Source organism: the organism of the source record quoted next, unplaced genomic scaffold, assembly GCF_019419815.1.
Source record: "Pyrus x bretschneideri cultivar Hongxiangsu unplaced genomic scaffold, Pyrus_bretschneideri_v1 Contig1, whole genome shotgun sequence".
NCBI classification, from domain to species: domain Eukaryota; kingdom Viridiplantae; phylum Streptophyta; class Magnoliopsida; order Rosales; family Rosaceae; genus Pyrus; species Pyrus x bretschneideri.
Window position 1 is genome coordinate 8,289,169 of NW_025999390.1, and position 20,354 is coordinate 8,309,522.

The 20,354-nt window shown below is 36.8% G+C and overlaps 2 protein-coding genes across 4 annotated transcripts; one reads left to right on the forward strand and one right to left on the reverse strand.

Annotated features, from left to right (window-relative positions):
* Window positions 1-1,324: 1,324 nt before the first annotated feature.
* On the reverse strand, window positions 1,325-5,647 carry LOC103946786 (X-linked retinitis pigmentosa GTPase regulator homolog). Its single transcript, XM_048592058.1, has 5 exons — window positions 5,214-5,647; window positions 5,033-5,115; window positions 4,528-4,683; window positions 1,733-1,804; window positions 1,325-1,618 (listed from the first exon to the last, which is right to left on the reverse strand). The coding sequence occupies exons 1-5, from the start codon at window positions 5,395-5,397 to the stop codon at window positions 1,475-1,477; spliced, it is 639 nt and encodes a 212-aa protein (XP_048448015.1). The 5' UTR covers window positions 5,398-5,647; the 3' UTR covers window positions 1,325-1,474.
* Window positions 5,648-12,184: 6,537 nt separating this feature from the next.
* On the forward strand, window positions 12,185-20,353 carry LOC103946787 (lipase-like PAD4). 3 transcript variants are annotated; one of them, XM_048583470.1, is made up of 5 exons: window positions 12,185-12,325; window positions 12,451-12,799; window positions 18,063-18,788; window positions 18,873-19,622; window positions 19,896-20,353. In XM_048583470.1, the coding sequence occupies exons 1-5, from the start codon at window positions 12,201-12,203 to the stop codon at window positions 19,902-19,904; spliced, it is 1,959 nt and encodes a 652-aa protein (XP_048439427.1). In that variant the 5' UTR covers window positions 12,185-12,200; the 3' UTR covers window positions 19,905-20,353. The 3 variants fall into 3 exon arrangements, with proteins under 3 accessions (XP_048439427.1, XP_009355855.3, XP_009355854.3); XM_009357580.3 differs by having other exon boundaries at window positions 19,936-20,353; XM_009357579.3 differs by lacking the exon at window positions 19,896-20,353 and having other exon boundaries at window positions 18,873-19,876.
* Window position 20,354: the final 1 nt, after the last annotated feature.

The following is a 20,354-nucleotide window of genomic DNA, read 5'->3' on the forward strand; positions in this document are numbered from 1 at the left end:
AAGACCTCCCATTCCAAAGGGTTGGCTTTTAGCCTACATCATCTATTTGGGCATTATTGAGTAAGTACCCTATATCAAATTAAATTTGAAGAATAAAGAGGTTACATCTGAATAATTAATTATTTTTCATTGAACATGCCATTTTTGGGATAGCTTGCTATTTTTGCGGAATTGCGATTCATGTCGACCTATTTCTCCAGTTGCATCAATGCAGCTGGCCTAACCTTGACCTTCTTTATACAAGCTTTGACAATTTGCACAAGAAATCAATATTTACATAAAATCAGGGAGCTTAATAACATAAATGAATGTGATCACGAAATCATCTTTCCGATAGGTTGGCCCGACCCAAACATAAAATTACAACGGGTTAGCCCGACCCAAACATAAAATGCATATTGGGTTTCTAATTTTAGTTTATTTAAATATTATTAATGTACAATGGGTTGGCCCGACGCAAACATAAAATGAGCACAAATGTACTATCAAAATGAGACAAATCAATGGGTTAGATATTGGTGTAAATAGTTAATATGAAATGCAATTTGGGTTCCTAAATTTTTGTTTCTTTAAATATATACTTCTAGATATACAACAGGTTAGCCCGACACAAACATAAAACGATCACAATCTATTAAAAATACTACTCTAATTTGGGATTTCTTTCAAATAGAAATACACATAAAACTTATTAGCTTTTGCCCTTCTCAGGTGGTGCTGCCGTTGATTAAGAATTTGAGTTTTTGGTGACTACATATTTCTTGTTCATTTCATCTATACAAAAAAATACATAAATGAACACCTTGCTTTGATTTCAGCATTGTGGGAGGCTGCGTTAGTGTGATTGGCCTGTTTGTCTTTCTATGGGCCAAGTGGCGGCAGACGCACAACGAGTTGCCTTAGTAACCATCCACCTCTCAACCAGCACAACTCCAAAAGCTCAAACTTCTTTCGTGTACTCGAATATGAACTTCTTGTACCGAGGGAACATGTCTAGCGTTTGAATCATAGTGTCCATCTTTGTATATTGAGGCATTGGAAGGGTTTTCTGAAGATTTAAAAACTTATACACACTTTGTAGGTCGGACAATGTGTGATCACTCAATTGCTATCATAAAATCATTGCTACAAGTATCACCTTGCAGTTAATTGTATCTACCCTTAAAACTTTGCTCATGGCATAAAAAGTATTTTAATCTTGTACTATCGACTTCATACTCAAACTCGTATACTTGAAGGCCACCCTGGCCTGGTCTCTGGTTGCAGAGAGACTTGTAAAAGGTTAAACAGTGCAGGGAAATAAAATAGAGAACACACATTTTTTGTTGAATTTGGATGATTTCCATTTATCTCAGTATATGGCACTATTTATACAGGTATACAAAGGCTATACAAGCTTTGACAATTTGCACAAGGAATCAATATTTACATAAAATCAGGGAGCTTAATAACTTAAATGAAGGTGATCACGAAATCATCTTTCCGACACATGATTTCGTGGCCTGATGAGCACGATTCTCTCCATCTTGTCTATCGCCTTGCCACTATTGGAGAACACATTTTGTCTTTCAGTAACAGCAAAAGTGTGTCTCCATCCACAAGATATTTGAACTACTTTCTGCCAATGCAAGATGGATCATTAGATTCATCATTACCAAAATAATTCTCCCAGATGACAAGTCAAAAGAAGATAATCTCCACCGAACTGAATATTACAGAAATGAGAATGTACCTGCTCATGGAGAAATTTAACTTGCACAGGAGAACAGGGATCGATGTTGTCACCCACTCCAACTTGTCCAAACTGTCCATGAAATAGAAAAACGTAAGTAACGAACCAGAAGGGAAATGAGGAATTGACTCGCTAATAGGATGGAAGTGACAGAAAAGTAAAAGCTTAGAAGGGAAAGGAAAAGAAAAATGATTCATGAACCAGGAAAAATTATTTATAAGTGAAAATAAGGGAACAGAAACCAGAAACCATATTCCAACCCCAGCCGTATAGTATTCTGTCAGATGTGAGTTTTTATATTCTGTCAGATGTGAGTTTCTATAAGTGAAATTAAGGACTGCAAATAAACAGTTGCATCTGTCATATCCAAGTGAATTTCTATCCAACGCCAATTACTCTAACAATGCTTCATATGTCAATTAGCATGAATCAGTGCATAATCTAGCAGATGAAATATATTTCCCGAAATAAGTTCAATGATCCACATTCAGAATTATGTGCAAACAGACACACACACACACACACACACACGCACAGACAGTGTACTGCTTTAGTCTTTGTTTTTTTCAGGTAGCAAGGAACAAGAGACAGATATAGTTTGAGATGCATGTGTTGGGCACTACTGTGGAGTGGTCAGGTCTCCAAACATCCTAAAAGAGAGGGTTACTGTCTGAATGTGGAGCGTATTCAGTTGTACATTAACTTATACAATTGACACCTCTTTACTAAATACCTATTTCTGAAGAAACTAGAATATTGAAGAATTGTCCAAGCCTACAGCACCATCCTGCAGATTTAACTTTCACCCATTCAACTCTTGCTGCCCAAACCATTTCATTACTCTCCATTCTATATTTGTCCGGTAAGCTCCATGCAGTATGATTAGATAACACATAATTGGAATTCGTTAAAAACAATGGCATGGACATCATTCAGCACCAGCCAAATTTTATTTTTTTCAATTATCTCAATATTTTCCAGGAAAAATATTCAAACATATAATTGCACATCCAATACAAATTTAGGAATACAATCAAAGAACGTGAACACCAAACTTTGTATGTGGTTTGACTACTTGCCTGCACCTATATCAACACTCAAAGTTTACTCTAAAGCACAACACTAAATCAAACTAAAGTTTTACCGTGCTAAAGCTGCAAACAGTGTAATTCATATAGATTTCAGCAGAGAGAAAACACAGAAATGCCCAAACAAAGGAAGTTCACCGATTGTCTTCCACCTCATATAAGTGATAGGCTCATGCATACCTTTTGGTCCCACTGTTGTAGCATAAATTCAAAATAAACCCTTAATGTTCTATACTTTATTATAAGCAGATCCCTTAAGAATAATAGTTATAATAAACTATTCTTGGGTAAGCCATTCACTTAAGGATGCTATATGGAACCCAACGTTTTAAAAAACTAGTATTAAGACTAGCCTGGTCGGGGATATGAAGAAAACGCCTCTGCCAAGCAAGAATGGGCTATAGACGAGCCTAGGCGTTGGGAAGCGAGCCTGAGGCGTTGTCCAGGCGTCACCTAGGTGCTTGAATTCTTTTGTTTTTTTTTTTAAACAGCCCAAACCCAAAACAACGTCGTTTTGGGCAGGGTTTTTATAAAACTCAAAACTCTTTTGTCTTCTCCCACCTTTCTTTACTTCAAAATTCCCAGTCTCAAGCCAACGCTGCCAATCTCCAATCTAACCTGTCAATTTCCCACAAGTTCCCAACAAACATATAATTTTAAATTTAAGGTTAGGGTTTCTCACCGTTGGGGTTTATGAAAAATTAAAAATTCATGCTAATTTTATGTTTCTAACTTAGTATCTATTAGTTTATTATATTTTTTTATATACAATTATATATTAAGTATTACAATAATTTTAGGTACCCTCACACCTCGAGACTATCCATGGAATGCCTTGGCTTCGCCTTCTCCTTTTAAAACATTGATGGAACCATAGAGTACAGTGATCAGGTATATTCTACGGCGGGCTGCCACCTTCCAAAACAAGATTTCCACTTGAAATCTGTCTGGGACAATACTCCCCATTGACATCATGCCTAATCATATAGCTTTCCAGCTAAAGGGGCAATTTGTGTTTCTGTTGCCTATAAAAAAAGAGCCTGCTTTGACAATCCTAGACAACAAAGCACATCCATTAGGTGGAGCCCTGGCACAGATGCTGAAGCACCATATTATCTCTCTTCCAAAGCCTAATGTCTAACCCTTTAGGAACCTCCCTGACTACTTTCAAGACAACGCCACTTTGAAAGATCCAATTCTCTTCTGTGATTTCAACTTAGTACAGAATTTACAGATGCAGAAAGAAAGGAAAACAATCTAATGAACACAATATGCATTGGTGCGGGATATTACATTGTCAGCTGGTAAATTGTCCCTAAATTATGCAAATTGTATTTGTACCTTAAGGTCATAAAATATGTTAAGATACCACAACGTAGGGCTTACCATCAGATTTCTAACAATGTTCCAGTATTCCGTTAGATACTGTCACATGATGGGCACGTGGCTCACTTTTGAGGCAAAATTTGACTATTTATTCACCAACTTGCCCAACCACCAAAATCTCCAAATTCCATCTTTTTCTTCCCGTCATTTTTGCCTAAGTTTAGACAGCTTAAGCCCTACTTCGAGATATTGGGGGTTCAAGGGGTAGATGGAAGTTTACCCTTCTGTTAACATTATGTGGTTTCAGATCACAGTTACTTAATATCATAAATGATGGCCCAAATCAGAATAAAATTAACAGCACCAGATCTCAAGACTTACATTAACCATAGAAACCCTCTCCAGAAGCATGCAATCGTTCCTATCACCAAGGCCCAAGTTTCCATATCGGCCCCAGCCCCATCCATAGAGGGACCCATCTTCTGTGACAGCTGCAGTATGTTCAGCACCAGCAGCAACCATTTTGACAGATACCCCCTGCAACAAGATATGAAAAAACTCATTGCATAACCATCTCAGGGAGGTAGGCAAAAACAGCAGTTCGTCGGAAAGATAAAAACAGTAGCGAACTATGTCCTAGGATAATGCGACAACTTATAAGACTCAGAAAAAGGCATATCTTAGTTCAGTTTAGTTTGGTAGCATATATGATTCCCGTGCAGCACATAGAATACTTGGGAAAAGTTGCATTTCTGAGAACAAATAACCAACATGATTGACCAAAACTACAACGCGGATGCTTTCGTAATACAAAATTCCAGATTTATTCAGGTTTTCAGTCAACAACCAAACATTGTCACAGCAAAAATTAGGAGCACAAGCTAACCTTCCTTTGTAACCCCAAAAATCCGGATAATGACAGCGACCCGGACCAATTAGGCAGAAATTCTCTATGGCTCTCTCCAATTGCTGAAAACTCACGACCAATAAAGAAAGAGATTTTAAAAATTAAAACAATAAATAAATAAAAATAGGGAATCGAGCAAAATTGGAAAAGACTGACAGACCGATGCTTCGGGAGGCGGAAGTGTAGGACATGGGAGAGTGGCGGGCCTCTGTCTCGAAAAGGGTTTCGTCGAGGAAGACGTCATCGCGGCCGAATTCTTCTTCTGCGGACGTGGCCCGCTGCTTGGCTGGGTTCGCGGCCGGTTGTGGCGGCGCTGGCTGTTTTCTGCTCATGCCTTTGTTCATCGCCTTCGATTTTGCTTTCGGGGTTCTCCAATTGTTTCGAGAGCAATGTGTGAACTCGCCCAATAAGACCCGTGTGATTATTTTCCCGCCAATTTTTGTGTGTTCCCCTTTATTTTCCCTTACACGGAATATTCCATAAAATTTAAAAGAGTTCCTCAAACTGGAAAACTGGAACCCTCCAATTGAAATGGTCTTTTAAAATAAAATACAAAAATCATCAATTTAATCTCTGAAAATGAACTTCCCATACCAATTTGGTCTTTCTGTTGTTTTTTCGTTAAATTTATGTCAGTGTGCTAATATGACAAACAAATATATTCCATTTATCAATCATATGTTACTAGTGGCGGATTTAAAATTTCAACTATGAAAAAAAAAATACATTATTCACTTAAATAGATGCAACAGATAAAATCGAAACTATTCAGAATTTAGAGCGAAACTATTTAGGATTAAATTGTTTGTTCTATTCAAACTAAAAAGTTATATAAACTAATGAAGATATATATATATATATATATTAACCAACACATAAATATAAAAAACACAAACTATCATAATAATCATATCAATATTTTCACTTTTCATGTAATAGATAGAAACTAGAAAGGTTGATTTCATTTCTCATCATCCATGGACCATGAACATGGAATAAACCCTTTGGTGTTGGGCTGATCAACCCTGAACTCTGGGATCGGCCCATTTGTTGATTTGGTCCTCACAACACACAAACAATTTGAAATCTAAAGTTAATTTCAAACTAAGTGCGTAATGTACGTACGAAATATAAACATCAAGGTGCTCTCAAGTCCACTAAGTATTGATCAAACGTAGAAGTGTACGAATAAACCTTACTTGATTGCAATTCATTTATATGTTTGCATTGCCACTCACTATTACGGCCTTCTGATATTTCTCTTCATTTAAAAGTGAGAGGTTTTAGGTTCAAATCTTGTGAATGACGAATTTGATATCAAATTAAGCTGCTCATTGTGTGGTTTAGCCGAACTCCTCCTCACCTTAGTGTAAAAATATCGATGTACTCAAAAAAACACTTTTCAAAATTTATACGTTTGCGTTATAGATGTAAAATAGTTTTTTTTTTCATCAAAGGCATCATTGGTTATCTCCTATTCATGGGCATCATGTTTTCCCTTGGTAGTGTTAGCAATAATATCATGTACATAAGTATGAAGAAATGTCAATAAAATAAAATAAAAGTCTTACTCGTTCATGAGTTTTTCACATTACGTTTAAGGGAATGTGAGTTTAGTAGGTGTCCGGTTTTAAAGGAATATGATTGGCATAGTATGATATATTTCATTGTTTCACATGTCACGAGAATTAAACTTATCCAAACGTTTGCTAAACTATTATTTTTGCCAATAAATTTAAGAAAAAATAATGAAAAATGCTTAAAAATTTTGATTTTTAATCAAAAGTACAAAAATGTGTTGTAAGTGAATAGTATCATGAGTGACTTTTTAGAGTAAATATGTCTTTTTCATTCAAAATGAACAGTTCCGAAAATATTTCGTTAAAACTCTCTTAAATTTATGCAATATAATCGAGATTTGCAAGAGGCAATAAGACCGGTTAATCAATAATGAACTAGCCCCAACACAGGTTAATCAATAATGAACTAGCCCAAATATGTAAACAGAAAGAGCTAATAACAAAGTAAATAACTTGAAAAATCAAATTCCACACAATTGCAATAGCAAGGAAATATGAGACAAGCACAATCAACAAAGACGACTCAGGGCTTGTTTGGTATTGTTATGCTTTGAAAAAAAATTGTTTTTGCTATGCTGTGAGAATAAACAGATGTGAAATAAAGCAGCAGAGTGTTTGGTAAACCTTTTTGTAAATGTGCCTTTGGAAGAAAAAAAAAAAAGCAGTATGATAGTGTTTGGTAAACTTTTATGTAAAACAGTTGTGACTGTGTAAAATGACCAAAAAGGGTATAATACTAGATGTGCCATTAATTTAATTTTCTTAATAAATAAATGTGAATTACTAAATATACTTTATTTTTAAAAGATAAATCTTTATAAACTTTATCTTAAATATTAATTAGTACGACAAAGTTATCCCTTTGTTTGTAGTTATTTCAACTTTTAAAATTTTAATTAGTTATGAAAATGTATTTGTTGATATGCCCAAAGTTATCCCTTTCTCAAACTCTTCTCTCTCAAGAACCCAAAATCAAGCAGCTTTTTTTTTTTTTTTTTTTTGAAGAAGAAGAAGAACTGGAAATAACAATAAACCAGGGCTGGAGCCAAACGAACAAGGAAGCCCACAGAAGGCAAGCAACAAAGAAAGCAGCAAACATAGGGCAGAGGAGGAGGGTACATATGACGCTACACTAGGTGCTAAAACGTCGCCGCCTCCACTGCCAAAACAAAAGTTAAGGTGGACAGGGTAACCCATCCTTGTTGAGAATACCAACCAACGAAAATAGAGGATGATGAACACAAGTTATATCGCACATCTCCGTATTACGTCTTGACGCCAACCGATGCGCCGCCATGTTGGCTGATCTTGGAACCCAAGACCAGCGGCAGTCCTAGAAGGAGTCCCTCAGCTGCAAAATTTTTGCTAGGATAGGGAAGGCCTCCCAACTGCCAGACGAAGAAACATTTACCAAGTTGGAGATATTCTCCTTGGAGTCAGACTCTACAATAATGATATCCAATCCCAAAGAGACAGCAAACTCACACCCAAACAAGATCGATGTAGCCTCCGCCGCTGTAACATTCGGAGCTTTAATCTGCACTCTTTTAGCAGCCACAAAATGTCCCTCATGATTCCTAACCACAATACCTGCAAAGCCATATTTAAAAGCCTCAACCCAGCTAGCATCGACATTCAACTTCGTGAAGGGAAGACAAGGGGGGGACCTACGAGCCGAAGAGACAAGAGCCGACTGAGTGTTCAGAGAACTACCCTCAGGAATTCTAAGGGCCTTCAGAAAGCCTTCAACAGAATTAAATATGGACAGAAGGATTTGTTGAGGTGAGATAATGTGGTGATTGAAAACATAGTTACACTTAGCCTTCCAGATGTGCCAGCATGTAAAGGCTACAAAGGACATAATCTGAAGAAAATCATCCTTAGAACCCAAGTTGGACCCAAGAAGAGAGGAAAGCCATGCAGCCAGAGTTGTAACGCTTGCCCGATTCACTCGATAGTTTAGAGGGCCGCCAAACCAGATAGGTTCAGCCCACGGGCATGAGAGAAGTAAGTGTTCCACAGATTCCACTTGAGCATGGCAAATCGGACATAAAGGGGAGGGGGAGCAATGACGCCTAAACAAATCCTCTATGGTAGCCAGAGCACAAGATAAAGCCCTCCACATAAAATTTCGAATCTTCCCGCAGAGGGCGAGGGGGGAGGAGGGGTGGTCCTCGATTTCCAAATAATCCTCCAAACACGGGTTGGAATCAAGGAAGAGGGGGAAGATACCCTACTAACCAGAGGCGTCGAAACCGCATGCTTCTAGTGGTAGCCAGAACGCACAGTATAAAGCCCATTCCTATTTTTGGCTTTGGTGGTCAAGAAAAAGGAAGTGCAGGCTTTAGGTTCTGGCGTTGGCTTCTTTGGCGAGCTTCAATCCCACTCCACCGTCTTTCCCATTCAACCACTTTTTACTCGACAAAAACTCCACATCTAATCCCTCTAGTTCCAATCCATAAACCTTTTTGCCCCATCATGTTAGATACCAAAAGATGCCTTTCTAAAACCCAAATCCAAATTCAGATGAACTCCAAATCTTCCGAACAAGAAGTTATGGGTTCATGCGTCGGATGATGGAGACAGATCCATCGGGTCTCGCAAGAGAAAGAAATCAATTTAAAGAAAAAAAGGGTTGGGTTCGAGGGACGATAGAGATCAGCGAAGCCGTTTCTGGTTTGGTGATTAGAGAAGGTGGCATAGTTGTTTCAATTTGACGCATGCTTCAAAAATGGTTTCTCAAAAAGATTGAATATTTTTCTTATTTGTGTATTTGGAAGATCTGGAAGGAGAATAGGGATGAATGTTGGTGCAGTGGTGTTGGTCGGTGTTGAGTGAGAATGGGCAGGACAGCTGCGGTCCTACTTTGATGCGAAGGGGTGAACGAGGGTGAGAGATTCCAGTTTGAGTACTAAGGACAGGGCCTGTCATTTTGTAAAAATGACGAGGGTTTTATTGGATTTTAGAAAATTTCATTAAAGATGCACTGTAGCTCCACGTGCTTTGAAAAAAAACCAATTTTCCAAAGCAGCATTGAGCTGCTTCGGCTTTTTTGATAATTTCAGTTGTCAATCACCACAGCTTCCAAAATAATCCTTTTTTTTTCAGTTTACCAAACACCTTAAACATAAAAACTTAAAAAATAAGCAGCTTTTTTTTTTTAAGCACCTCAACGCCAAACTAGGGCTCACAAACATAACTTATAAGAATTCTAATAGTAATTTAATATATGTATATAATCAAGTTGTGTTCAAATCTGAGAATAACTGTTATACCCTAGAAAATTTAAAATACATGAAAATGTAGAAAATTTACCGATAAGTGGAAAACGCTCATCGTTAATTAAACGTAATTTTACGAGGATGTATTTTATCCTCGTATATTTTATCATATTTCTTGACATATATGGATGAAGTTCGATCCTACAAGCGTCTAGGCAAAAACCGTTTGTGAAATGGAGTTACAACGAAGAAATTGGAGATGTTTTCGTTATTGGAAAAAATAAATAAATAAAAGAAATGGGGTTGGAAGCTGCCATGTGGCAGCAAGAGAGAGGGGAAATGAGGGATGCAGGAGAGAAAATGAGGAGGGAAGAGAACCAATGGGCATAGGAAGAAGGGGGAGAAAGCAAGGAGGTGAATGAGCACTGGATCCTTTTGGATCCGTACAACTCGACCCGATCCTGTTCCTTGACCCGGCTCTAACTCCTCCGTTCGACATCCATTCGAGGTGATTCCAGTGTCTATGGAAAGCTCTCATCGAGCCCAACATCCCTGTGGTGTTAGAACTCTAGGTTTCAAACCCAAATTCACAAATCGAAGCCACAAACCCACGGGTGCATTCGACGGCTTTAACCTTTTTTCGATGGCTCCGGTGAGCTTCATCGTCGATGACCACCACCAAAAGACTGCTCTCAACCCCAAGGGAAAGGTCCAAGCCTTGGATGAGGCGGCGGAGTTCGTTTTGGTGGCGAATCGACAACTACCCAAATTGAGGGTTCCGGCAGTTCGAGGGATTTTCTGGCCACTTCCCTGCCGAATTAGACTTCAGCCCAGGTATGAAAGTTGTTCCTCTCATTGAAATCTACAACCCTATAAAATTTGGTAATTTTTGGAGTTCATAGGAATTTGGGTTTTCCGTTCGCCGGAAACCGCCATGCGCAGCGGCACGTGGACAGTGAGCCGACGCTGCGTTTCTAACTAATTTCGATATTCTGAATCTATATTTGATATGCAATTGGTGTGAATTGCTTGTTTGAACTTAGTGATTGTTAGTCACTTGAATGATTTTGGAAATGAGTTAGATATTGAATTTGTGAATTACGAATGACTTGATCCCTTAGTAAGGTACATAGGCAGTCTAACGAGACGGTTAGATGCAACCATAAACTAACCTTAATTTAATATTGTGCTGGATTTCTTTTAAGGAAAGAAATTTATTACGATTAATAGCATAGAGATTAACCATGATTTTATTTTAGCCTATCACTGAATTTAGCTTCTCATTTAGAATTTTTTGGTTGTTACAATAACAATACCATCACCGCTCCATATCCGACTTAAGTGGTTTTAGTAAAATACCCAAACTCACCCAATAGCCTCCATAACCGCCCCCATTAAGGACAGATATCCGGGTACGCAAACTCATGGCATTTTGCAATCCCTACACCCATTATTAATACACCCTGTTGTGTTTGACCGTAGTGACGATGAGGTGGCCGCGTGCTCATCACTCAAGAGTCACTGTAGTACAATAACGCGTTACCCCACCCAGTCAAAACGCAACCTGCCCGGGCTTGCCTTGCCTATTGAAATGACCCAATTGAAAAATTAATTCAGCAAAAAAATGATCATGCGGTGTTAGAAATTGGCTACTCTACTCCAAGTCTCCAATGACTCCGTCAACACGAATAAAATAAGCATAACCAATTAAGTAAACTTAATTAATTAGTTGTTATTATAATATCGTTTGTGAGTGCTCACACTAGGCCGAACAAATTTTTTCACGATTGACCCGACATGAAAAATAACAGGTTTTGAGTCAATCCATTAACGATTCTGATCTTGTTGAGCCACCCATTAAGAATTCATTAACGAGTTGGATTATTATCGGATCACACGATAAGAACCCGAACATATCATTTTTCAAATCTAGACATTACACATAGTAATTTTTGCATGATCGGTTAACCCGACACGAAATGACACGACCCATTAATGAATTGAGTCATTATCGGATCATTCATTAGGAACTTGTTAAGATAACAAATTTGATACGACACAACCCATTAAAATAACGGGTATAACACGAAAACGACATAATCACGACAAACACAACATACCCACTCCACACCAACCCCCCACAAAATAATTGAGATTAGAGTAATTCCTTACCACTTTATATCCCATTGGTTAATTATAAAATTAAGCATCAATATTTGATATGTATATACTAATGAACAAGTATGGTTTGGTTAAGATATATAACCTGAGTTAGATATATGGTTTTTAAAAAACGACCCATATATAAGTAACAAAAAAAAAATATATATATATATATATATATGTATGTATGTATATATGTATTCAAATTCCATTCAAACTCTGGCCGGTCACTTTAAAGACCCCAAAAGAAGAAAAATAAGAAAAGAAGAACTTCTTGCTAGTCAGTCCATGGATGCCGAAGCTTCACCGTAAGTTACTCGATTGCTTTTTTTTCATCGATCACCTCTATTTTCCGAACTGTATGATGAATATATAATATACACGCAAATATATGTATCCATATATATATATAACAGTATAATTAATTGTGCAGGTTTGAGAGCAGTGAGACAGTTGCGAGTTTCTTGGCATCGACTCCCTTGCTGATTGAGTCATGGAGGCTATGCAGCGTAGCAAACACCACTCCCGGCGCTGCTTTCGTATCCCATCAAATCGGAGACGTCGGATATTTTGCTTTATCCGGAGAAGAAGATCAATGTTTGAGTTTCAGAAATTTGGTAGCGTTGGAGAACGCCGGCCACGGCCTTTTTCCACCATTATCCAACAACAACAATAATAATCATAATAATATTATTAATGGAGAGGAAGAGGCCGTCATGGTGCATGCAGGGCTGCTCAAGCTCTTCGTGTCTCTGCGCTGCTCCCAAACTTTCCAAGACCAGGTCAGATATATCATCCATTCATCCGTATATTCTTTTCCTTTTAATTATTTTACTCTTATTTATTTATTTTTGGTGTTGATGCTAAGGTAATGTGACTGAATCCTCTTGTTTTGTCATCTTACATATATGGATGACATTGTGTTGTTGCATGCATATCCCTACCTAGGGGTGGAATTTTTTGCCAAATTAAATTGATGTCTAAGAAATCATGAGTTTTAACCAAATTGAATAAGGGTCATTGGTTTAACCGCATGTGTTTATATATATATATATATATATAAACTACGTATTAATAGAATTCTCTCGCCAACCAAAAATAATAAAAATACTATTTAGTTTTCTATCACAACAAAAAAGTTACAGGCAGTAACGTAATTTCACAAAACAAAATTTTGTTGTTTTTTGTTTGATCCTCACATACAGATGATTTTAACATCTCTAATTTTTTTTAAAATAAACAATAAATAAATAAATAAAACTCTCTCCCTCCCTCACATTCTCTCTCACTCTTTTCCTCTTTCTCCTTCAATTTAAAAAACAAAAATAAAAAATTTCACACACATACTTGAAACTAGTGAAAAAGACTTCAAAATTTTAAATTTTAACTAAAAATCATCTATTAAATTTATTTAATAGTTTTAATAGTAAGGATATGAGAGAGAGAGAAAAAAAAAAAAAAAAAAACCCAAACTAAAAGCACGTGAGCACACCAACCCTTTTACTTCTCTCTCCCCGTCATCTCCAACATTTGCTGCACACCACTAGAGGAAATTGCAGCCAGCTTGAAAACGAACGCGAAAAGCATACAATGACTGGGCAAGTCAATCCTATGAAGTTTGCTGCTGAATCATGATCCATCTTTTTCTCCTTGTGTGGTTTCCACCATTTTGGAATATTATAATTTAGTTATGATCATTTTGCAAGTATATTGGAATCGACAAATGTCAGTTGTGATCATTTTGCAAGAAATTGATAATTTAGTTGTTCTTGTCTGTGTCTTGGAGGAGGGAAAAATGGGTGGAAAGGTTTGGGAATTCCAATAGTTAATGAAATTAAAAATAGTTGCTTATGAAAACGAACGAGCCAATATTTATAAAACTAGACCAAGAAAGAGATACTATTTATAAAACTGTATCGATTATTATATAGTATTTATGAAACTGGACAAGAACTAGACGCTATTTATAAAACATGAAATAACATGACCAAGAACTAGGCACTACATATGAAAGTGGACCAAGAACTAGGCATTATTTATGAAGCTCGACCAAGAACTAGGCACTATTTATGAACTATACCAATTTGTATACACTATTTATGAAATAGGACCCAATAACTAGGCATTATTTATGAAAGTGAACAAAAAACTAGATACTATTTATGAATCTGGACCAATAAATAGTGTAGTACCATTGAATTTGAATTTCATAAATAGTATAGTATTGTTCAGTTTCATAAATAGTGAAGTATTGTTAAGTTTCATAAACAATATAGTACTGTTCAGGCGCAGATCCCATGCGTCAATTTTCTTATATATTAAAATTGTGTCATTTTCATTAAAATTTAAGTTCTTTTGTTCTCTTTATTAAAATTTAAAGATTTTTCATTAAAATTTAAGTTTTTTTAATTAAATAAAGTTATAGCATGATTTTTGGTTAAAATAAATTTCACCAAACCCTTTTCAAGCTCCCGTATATATATGAGATTGAACAAGGTTTTGTTTTAACCAAATCAAATTAATTTGAGGCAACTGTGACTAGTTGTAAGAGTTTTTTAGCGTCATATTAAGCTACCAATTACTATATCTATATAATATAATGAAATTGAATAAGGGTCTTGGTTTAACCAAATTAAGTTAATTTCAAGCCAATTGTGACAAGTTGTAAAAGTTTTTTTAGCGTCTATTAAATTAGCACTACTGTACAGTAGTTCACTCTTTCCTCATTAAACCATCTGATCTAGTTAGATCATGCCAATTTGGCCCCTGCAAGTGCTTCTGGAAGCGTATAATATAATCAAACCGTTGACTTGGATTATGCAGATGACCTTGACTTAATCCCTAAAAAACGTTTTTTGACCAAGCCCTAAAGCCATCATAAGTGCATGTTAGGTAGCTTAAACCGAGTAAACGGTTTAGGTTAGTTTAAAGGAGTCTTAGATGCTAATTAATTTGTAGGGACAAAGAAGTGTTATTTGGGTGACAAATTAATAGAACGTTTGGGACTTGCAGATCAGTATGAAAGGGTGATTTCTAACTGTCGAAGACTTTGCTTTTTGCTTGGTCATGATCGAGTACAAAAGGGTTTGTATAGCTTTTGAGAAAACATTTCGGGAGTACAAAGGGGGTGTGAAAAGGAGGAAGTTAAGGAAAGGAAGCTATGATCATATTTGCAGTCATAGAAAGTGAAGAAACTTTAATTTCTCTTTCCCTCTGGATCTTTTGAAACAAATCAAGAACGCTGAATCCTTGATAAAATTTAAAAAATAGAAATCTAGACAATTTTAGAGCATCTATGTTGGTATAGGCAAATTAAGTAGACAAAATTGCACCATACGGACTTCTGTGACATGTTAACTACTCAATCTTCATACAAAAATTGATTGCTCCAATAGGCTAGGTAAACTAAATAAGCTTTAGAGTGAGTTCTTAATCCGTTGTTTTGTTGCTTTCGAGTCCAAACCTACGTTTGCTTAGTAAGTAAGATTGAGTTGTGCGAAAGGTTAGAAGCCAAAGCTTTCGGTAATAATAAATAGTATAACACACTTATTTCTTTATCTTACCCATAAGCTAAGGCATGTTCTTCATGTTACAACTGATAGAAAGCTGATGAATCATCCTGATAATTAGGATTACTTACGCAAAATTTGGTGGTTACTTGTCTACACCATTAGAACAAGATTTTACTTATATATAGCCCCTGCTCACCAATATTTAACAATTCTACCTTTACCAGTGCCCCACTCCAACCCACTGATGTCGATATAATTTTAGGCTTTTTCGCTATGGCCGTGAAGATATATTGATTATATTCCCTCTGCATGACAACCACTAGACAAGTTAAAAAATGAGGATCCTTTTCAGATTTTTTTTGTGTGGATGTTTTTTTTGGATTCTCTTTGTGAGGGTCTTAAGGATTTTCAAATCGTGTATGTTTATCGTACATCGTGCAGTTAGAAATTATTTTAAATATTTTTGTTTACAATTAAACATGAACAATACCTGACGAAAGCTAATCCCACGATGTACGATGAATGAACACGATGTGAGGATCCAAAGAGGATCCTCATTCAAGTTAAAATTCGATTCAGTTGTCTACATCAAAACTTCTCTTTTAATTAACACATTTTTCGAGTGTGAAAAGATAATTAAGTTCCAACTCGGTAATTAACATTTTGACTTTGGATGGTGTTTGGGATGCTAGATTTTTTAAATCAAATTTGCAAACTAAATGATATAGTTGTTGATGATTGAATTATTAGTTAAGCGTCGATTAACGTGCTTATTTCCTATTAATGACACAAATATTTGCAAATTTAATGTAAGATTTTGATCTACCTAGTATTACTCTTTCACTTTTTGTTTTGGTTATGAATTGAGAGGGTAATAAATGAAAAATCAGAGATCGAGGAGAGAAAATATGTAGAAATCACAACCCAAACAATTTAAGTTTAAAACAAAAATAAAATAGAAATTAGTGAAATGACATGGCTGCCAAACAAACAATATACATTTTTGGACTCTGAATTGCAGTTGGAGCTTCAGAAACTCAAACCAAACAGTCGTCGAACTTCTGGGCATACGGCTGGTTGTTTGTTGCAACACAACACTTGCATCATTATATTATAAGAAAACTAACGGAATGTTCAAAAAAACTTTTCTTTTAATGAAAATTCCTTGTTCAAGGTATAATAAATAGTATCAGAAAAATATATACATATAATTTTCCATTAAAAATGAACAGTACCAAAAGTATTTTGTTAAATCTTTTTATTATTATTTGCGTGTCGCCAGCGCATTTTTGTACGTAAGCTAAGTACCTTTGTCAGCACATTTAAACTTTTGCGCAAGAGACGTGTTGACTGCCTAAGGCTTACTGGCTTAGCTTTCGCATAATATATTGCTTTCCCACTTCCACGTCTCTTCCGTCAACAAATTGCCAATCAAACAAACTCCATCTTTCTTCAATTTGATGTTTAAGTTCTTTTTGTTCGCTTAAATTAGAATTTGAAGACTTTTGACAACAACAAAAAAATTAGAGTTTGAAGACTCACTTCTTAGCTCCCTCTCATGTTAACACATATAAATTTGGAAAAGTCTGAATTTCTCTTTAAAATCCGTAATCTAATACTAAAAATTCAAGAATAATATCAACTCTAGTTGATTTGAAATTTATTTCTTACTCTATTTTTAAGTTCTCCAGACTCCTTCATTTTCCTATTTTATTAAGCAAAAACGCCCTTAGTGTTGCTGTGATTCTACTGCTAATATTGGGGACAATAAGAGTTTGACCAACCAAATTCAATCTTTCTTTTGTAATTAAGGTAATGATTTGGAGTATGAAAGCATAGAAAAAACCTTAAGTGTGGTAGGCGTTATCGGGTAATCAACACTTAAGGATGTGCACACAACTAGATATCGTATGGCTTTCTTTTGTTTTTTAGTGTTTAAAACAATCAAATAAAATATTTTTTTTATTTTTTATTTTTTTGGGAATCATTTAAAGCTTGTAAAAAAAAAACATAGGAAAAAGATTACTTTAGTTCAATAAGTCAATGAACATTTCATGTCTTAGCTTAGTCCATCTAGTTATTAAGGCCTTTTCTAAAGAGCAAAGAGAACAAAAGCAAGAGCAGCTTTCCTCCTCGAGGGTAAGATTAGACCAAGTATTTTAAAATTAGTAGCAAAAACCCTTAAAATTACAAATTGTTAGTCCATTCCATTCGTCAAACTATTAAGTTAACTACTAATGTTTTATGGGCACTCAATATCTAAATCTTCATTTCTTTATATCCATAAATGTTCAACTTGCCAAGTGAGTTACAAAACGTTCTGCTTGTGCCAGATACCCTTAATAATAATACCTGCCAATTGATCTTTGGTCTTCACCAACGGAACGTCAAATGAATCAAATATTATCCATTCTATGTTAAATTTTAACTGCAAATTTGATTAGTAGGGTATATTGATTAATGTACCATATTGGTCCGCTCACTACAAGTTATAGAATCAAGTGACATACAAATGCTGCTGATGGTGGTGCAGATGTCGGCCCTAACAGAGAAAAGCAAGTCCATTGTGATCACAGGCCATTCTATAGGAGGAACAACTGCCTCACTCTGTGCTCTCTGGCTCCTTTCTTCCCTCCAATCTGTCTCTTCCACCCCTTCAGTCCTTTGCATTACCTTTGGATCACCATTGCTCGGCAATGCCTCCCTTTCGCGAGCAATCCTCCGAGAAAGATGGGGTGGCAATTTTTTCCACGTAGTTTCCAAGTACGACATCATGCCAAGACTACTCCTTGCTCCAATTGAATCATGCAGCGCTCAAGTACTGCATTTCTTACTACAATGCTTTCAGCACTTTCGAAATCTTGGTGTTCATGTTCAACTGCGCGACGAAGAGAAAGCTGCACTATCCAGCTTCGTGTCAGCTTATTTGCGTGCGTCATCATTGCAAGAAGGAGAAGAGAGAGAAAGCAGCAGCAACATGTCGTATTGTCCATTTGGGAGCTACTTGTTTTGCTCACAAGAGGGCGCTGTGTGTGTGGAGAATGCAGTGTCTGTGATGACAATGATGCATTTGATGTTTATGCCAGCTGAAGCTAATCCAATGTGCTGTATCCAGGATCATCTCAACTACGGAGATTATGTTGACAAGATTTCTTCACAGTTTCTGAAGACAAGCTTCATGCAGCAGGATGAGCTTCCAGAATCAAGCTACGAAGCAGGGGTTGCATTGGCATTACAGTCCTTAGGAATAAATAGCCACGTATGTGTGTTTCGTTTGGGAAATGAACCGAACCTTTTTTCATCCGTTCATCTCATGTGTATATGTTGAATTAATGAATTTCAGGAACCAGCTGCCGCACCTGCGAAAGAGTGCCTAAAGATAGCAAGGCGATTAGGACGTACCCCAAGTTTGAATTGTGCTAATTTAGCTGTTCGGCTCTCCAAGTACACGCCTCACAGAGCTGAAATCGAGTGGTACATGGCATCCTGCGACGAGTCTGGTGAGCAACTGGGGTACTATGACGCCTTCAAGCATAGGGGCTCCTCAAAAAAGGGTAACAGGGTCAACATGAACCGCCTCATGCTTGCTGCATTTTGGGATGGGGTGATAAAAATGATGGAGACAAATGAGCTGCCTCACGATTTTCACAGGCGAGCAAAATGGGTAAATGCATCCCAGTTTTACATGCTCCTCGTTGAGCCATTGGACATCGCAGAGTACTATAGAACTGGAATGCACCATGTCAAGGGTCATTACTTGGCGCATGGAAGAGAGAGGAGGTTTGAAATATTCGACAGATGGTGGAAGGAGAGAAGCATCAACGATCAGAAGCAAAGTAGAAGCAGAAGCAAGTTTGCAGGTTTGACTCAGGATTCGTGCTTCTGGGCAAAGGTGGAGGAAGCTAGGGAATGGCTTACTAATTTTAGAAGTGAGACTGATACAAGGAAGCTACATTCTCTGTGGGAAAGTATCAATAACTTCGACAGCTATGCAGCCGGTTTGGTCCAGAGAAAGGAGGTCTCTAAAGACGTTATGGCAAAGAACTCAAGCTACATGAAATGGCTGCAAGAGTTGGCAGATCTGAGATCGCAGGTACGTCACGTCCAGCTTCAAATTCCAAAGTCTTAGAGATGGGTCTTATTTACTTCCCTAGTTTGCATACTGGAAGGCTATGCAATGCATACGCATAGATGTTTAAACTTTAAAATTTTTACTTTAAGTCTTTAATTTTGTACTAGACTTTGTCAACTTCGTCTTAATTATGGCATAAATTTGTCTGATATGTATATACAATCTGTGCGCAAGTGTTCGTGTGCGCGCGCGTGTAAATTACCTTTCCGTTATCAGTTTCAATGTTTCTAACAGGTCCTTTGAACCATTTCCTTGCATCCAACATCCACCAAAGCATTATTAGCCCCAATCCCACACTCAAACCAGCAGGTGCATAGTCGAATGTATTCCAAATAACTGGGTAGAAGTCGGGAGGAGGAGAAGAAGGGAAGACCGAACAGATATTACAAATCCACAGGAAGGCAACCAAGCAAATTGGCCTTCTTGCTTTCTCCAAATAAAATCGTCCATTTTCAAGTTGCTTGCCAGCATTACCAATCTTGCAAAGATTGGAACTGCATATCCTCCTACCCATCTAATTCCATGTACATGTCGAAGTTTTGGCAGTGACGACTAGATTGACTCTCAAAATTGGAAGTCCGAGGAGAATGCAGATATTCAGTCTCTGTAGCTAAAAGTTGCAGTTTGGATGTTCACCGATTAGTCATACCGATTCAAACAGATGATATATTTGTTAAGAAGTTTTTCTTTTCC

Excerpts from the sequence above, each read along its gene's own strand:
- LOC103946786 (XM_048592058.1), bottom strand. The coding sequence starts at position 5,397 with ATGAACAAAGGCATGAGCAGAAAACAGCCAGCGCCGCCACAACCGGCC. Across the intron at positions 5,116-5,213 it reads TTCCGCCTCCCGAAGCATCG|CAATTGGAGAGAGCCATAGA; the intron begins GTCTGTCAGTCT and ends GTGAGTTTTCAG. Across the intron at positions 1,619-1,732 it reads TTAAATTTCTCCATGAGCAG|AAAGTAGTTCAAATATCTTG; the intron begins GTACATTCTCAT and ends TTGCATTGGCAG.
- LOC103946787 (XM_009357579.3), top strand. The coding sequence starts at position 12,201 with ATGTATGTATATATGTATTCAAATTCCATTCAAACTCTGGCCGGTCAC. Across the intron at positions 12,326-12,450 it reads ATGGATGCCGAAGCTTCACC|GTTTGAGAGCAGTGAGACAG; the intron begins GTAAGTTACTCG and ends TTAATTGTGCAG. Across the intron at positions 18,789-18,872 it reads CCTTAGGAATAAATAGCCAC|GAACCAGCTGCCGCACCTGC; the intron begins GTATGTGTGTTT and ends AATGAATTTCAG.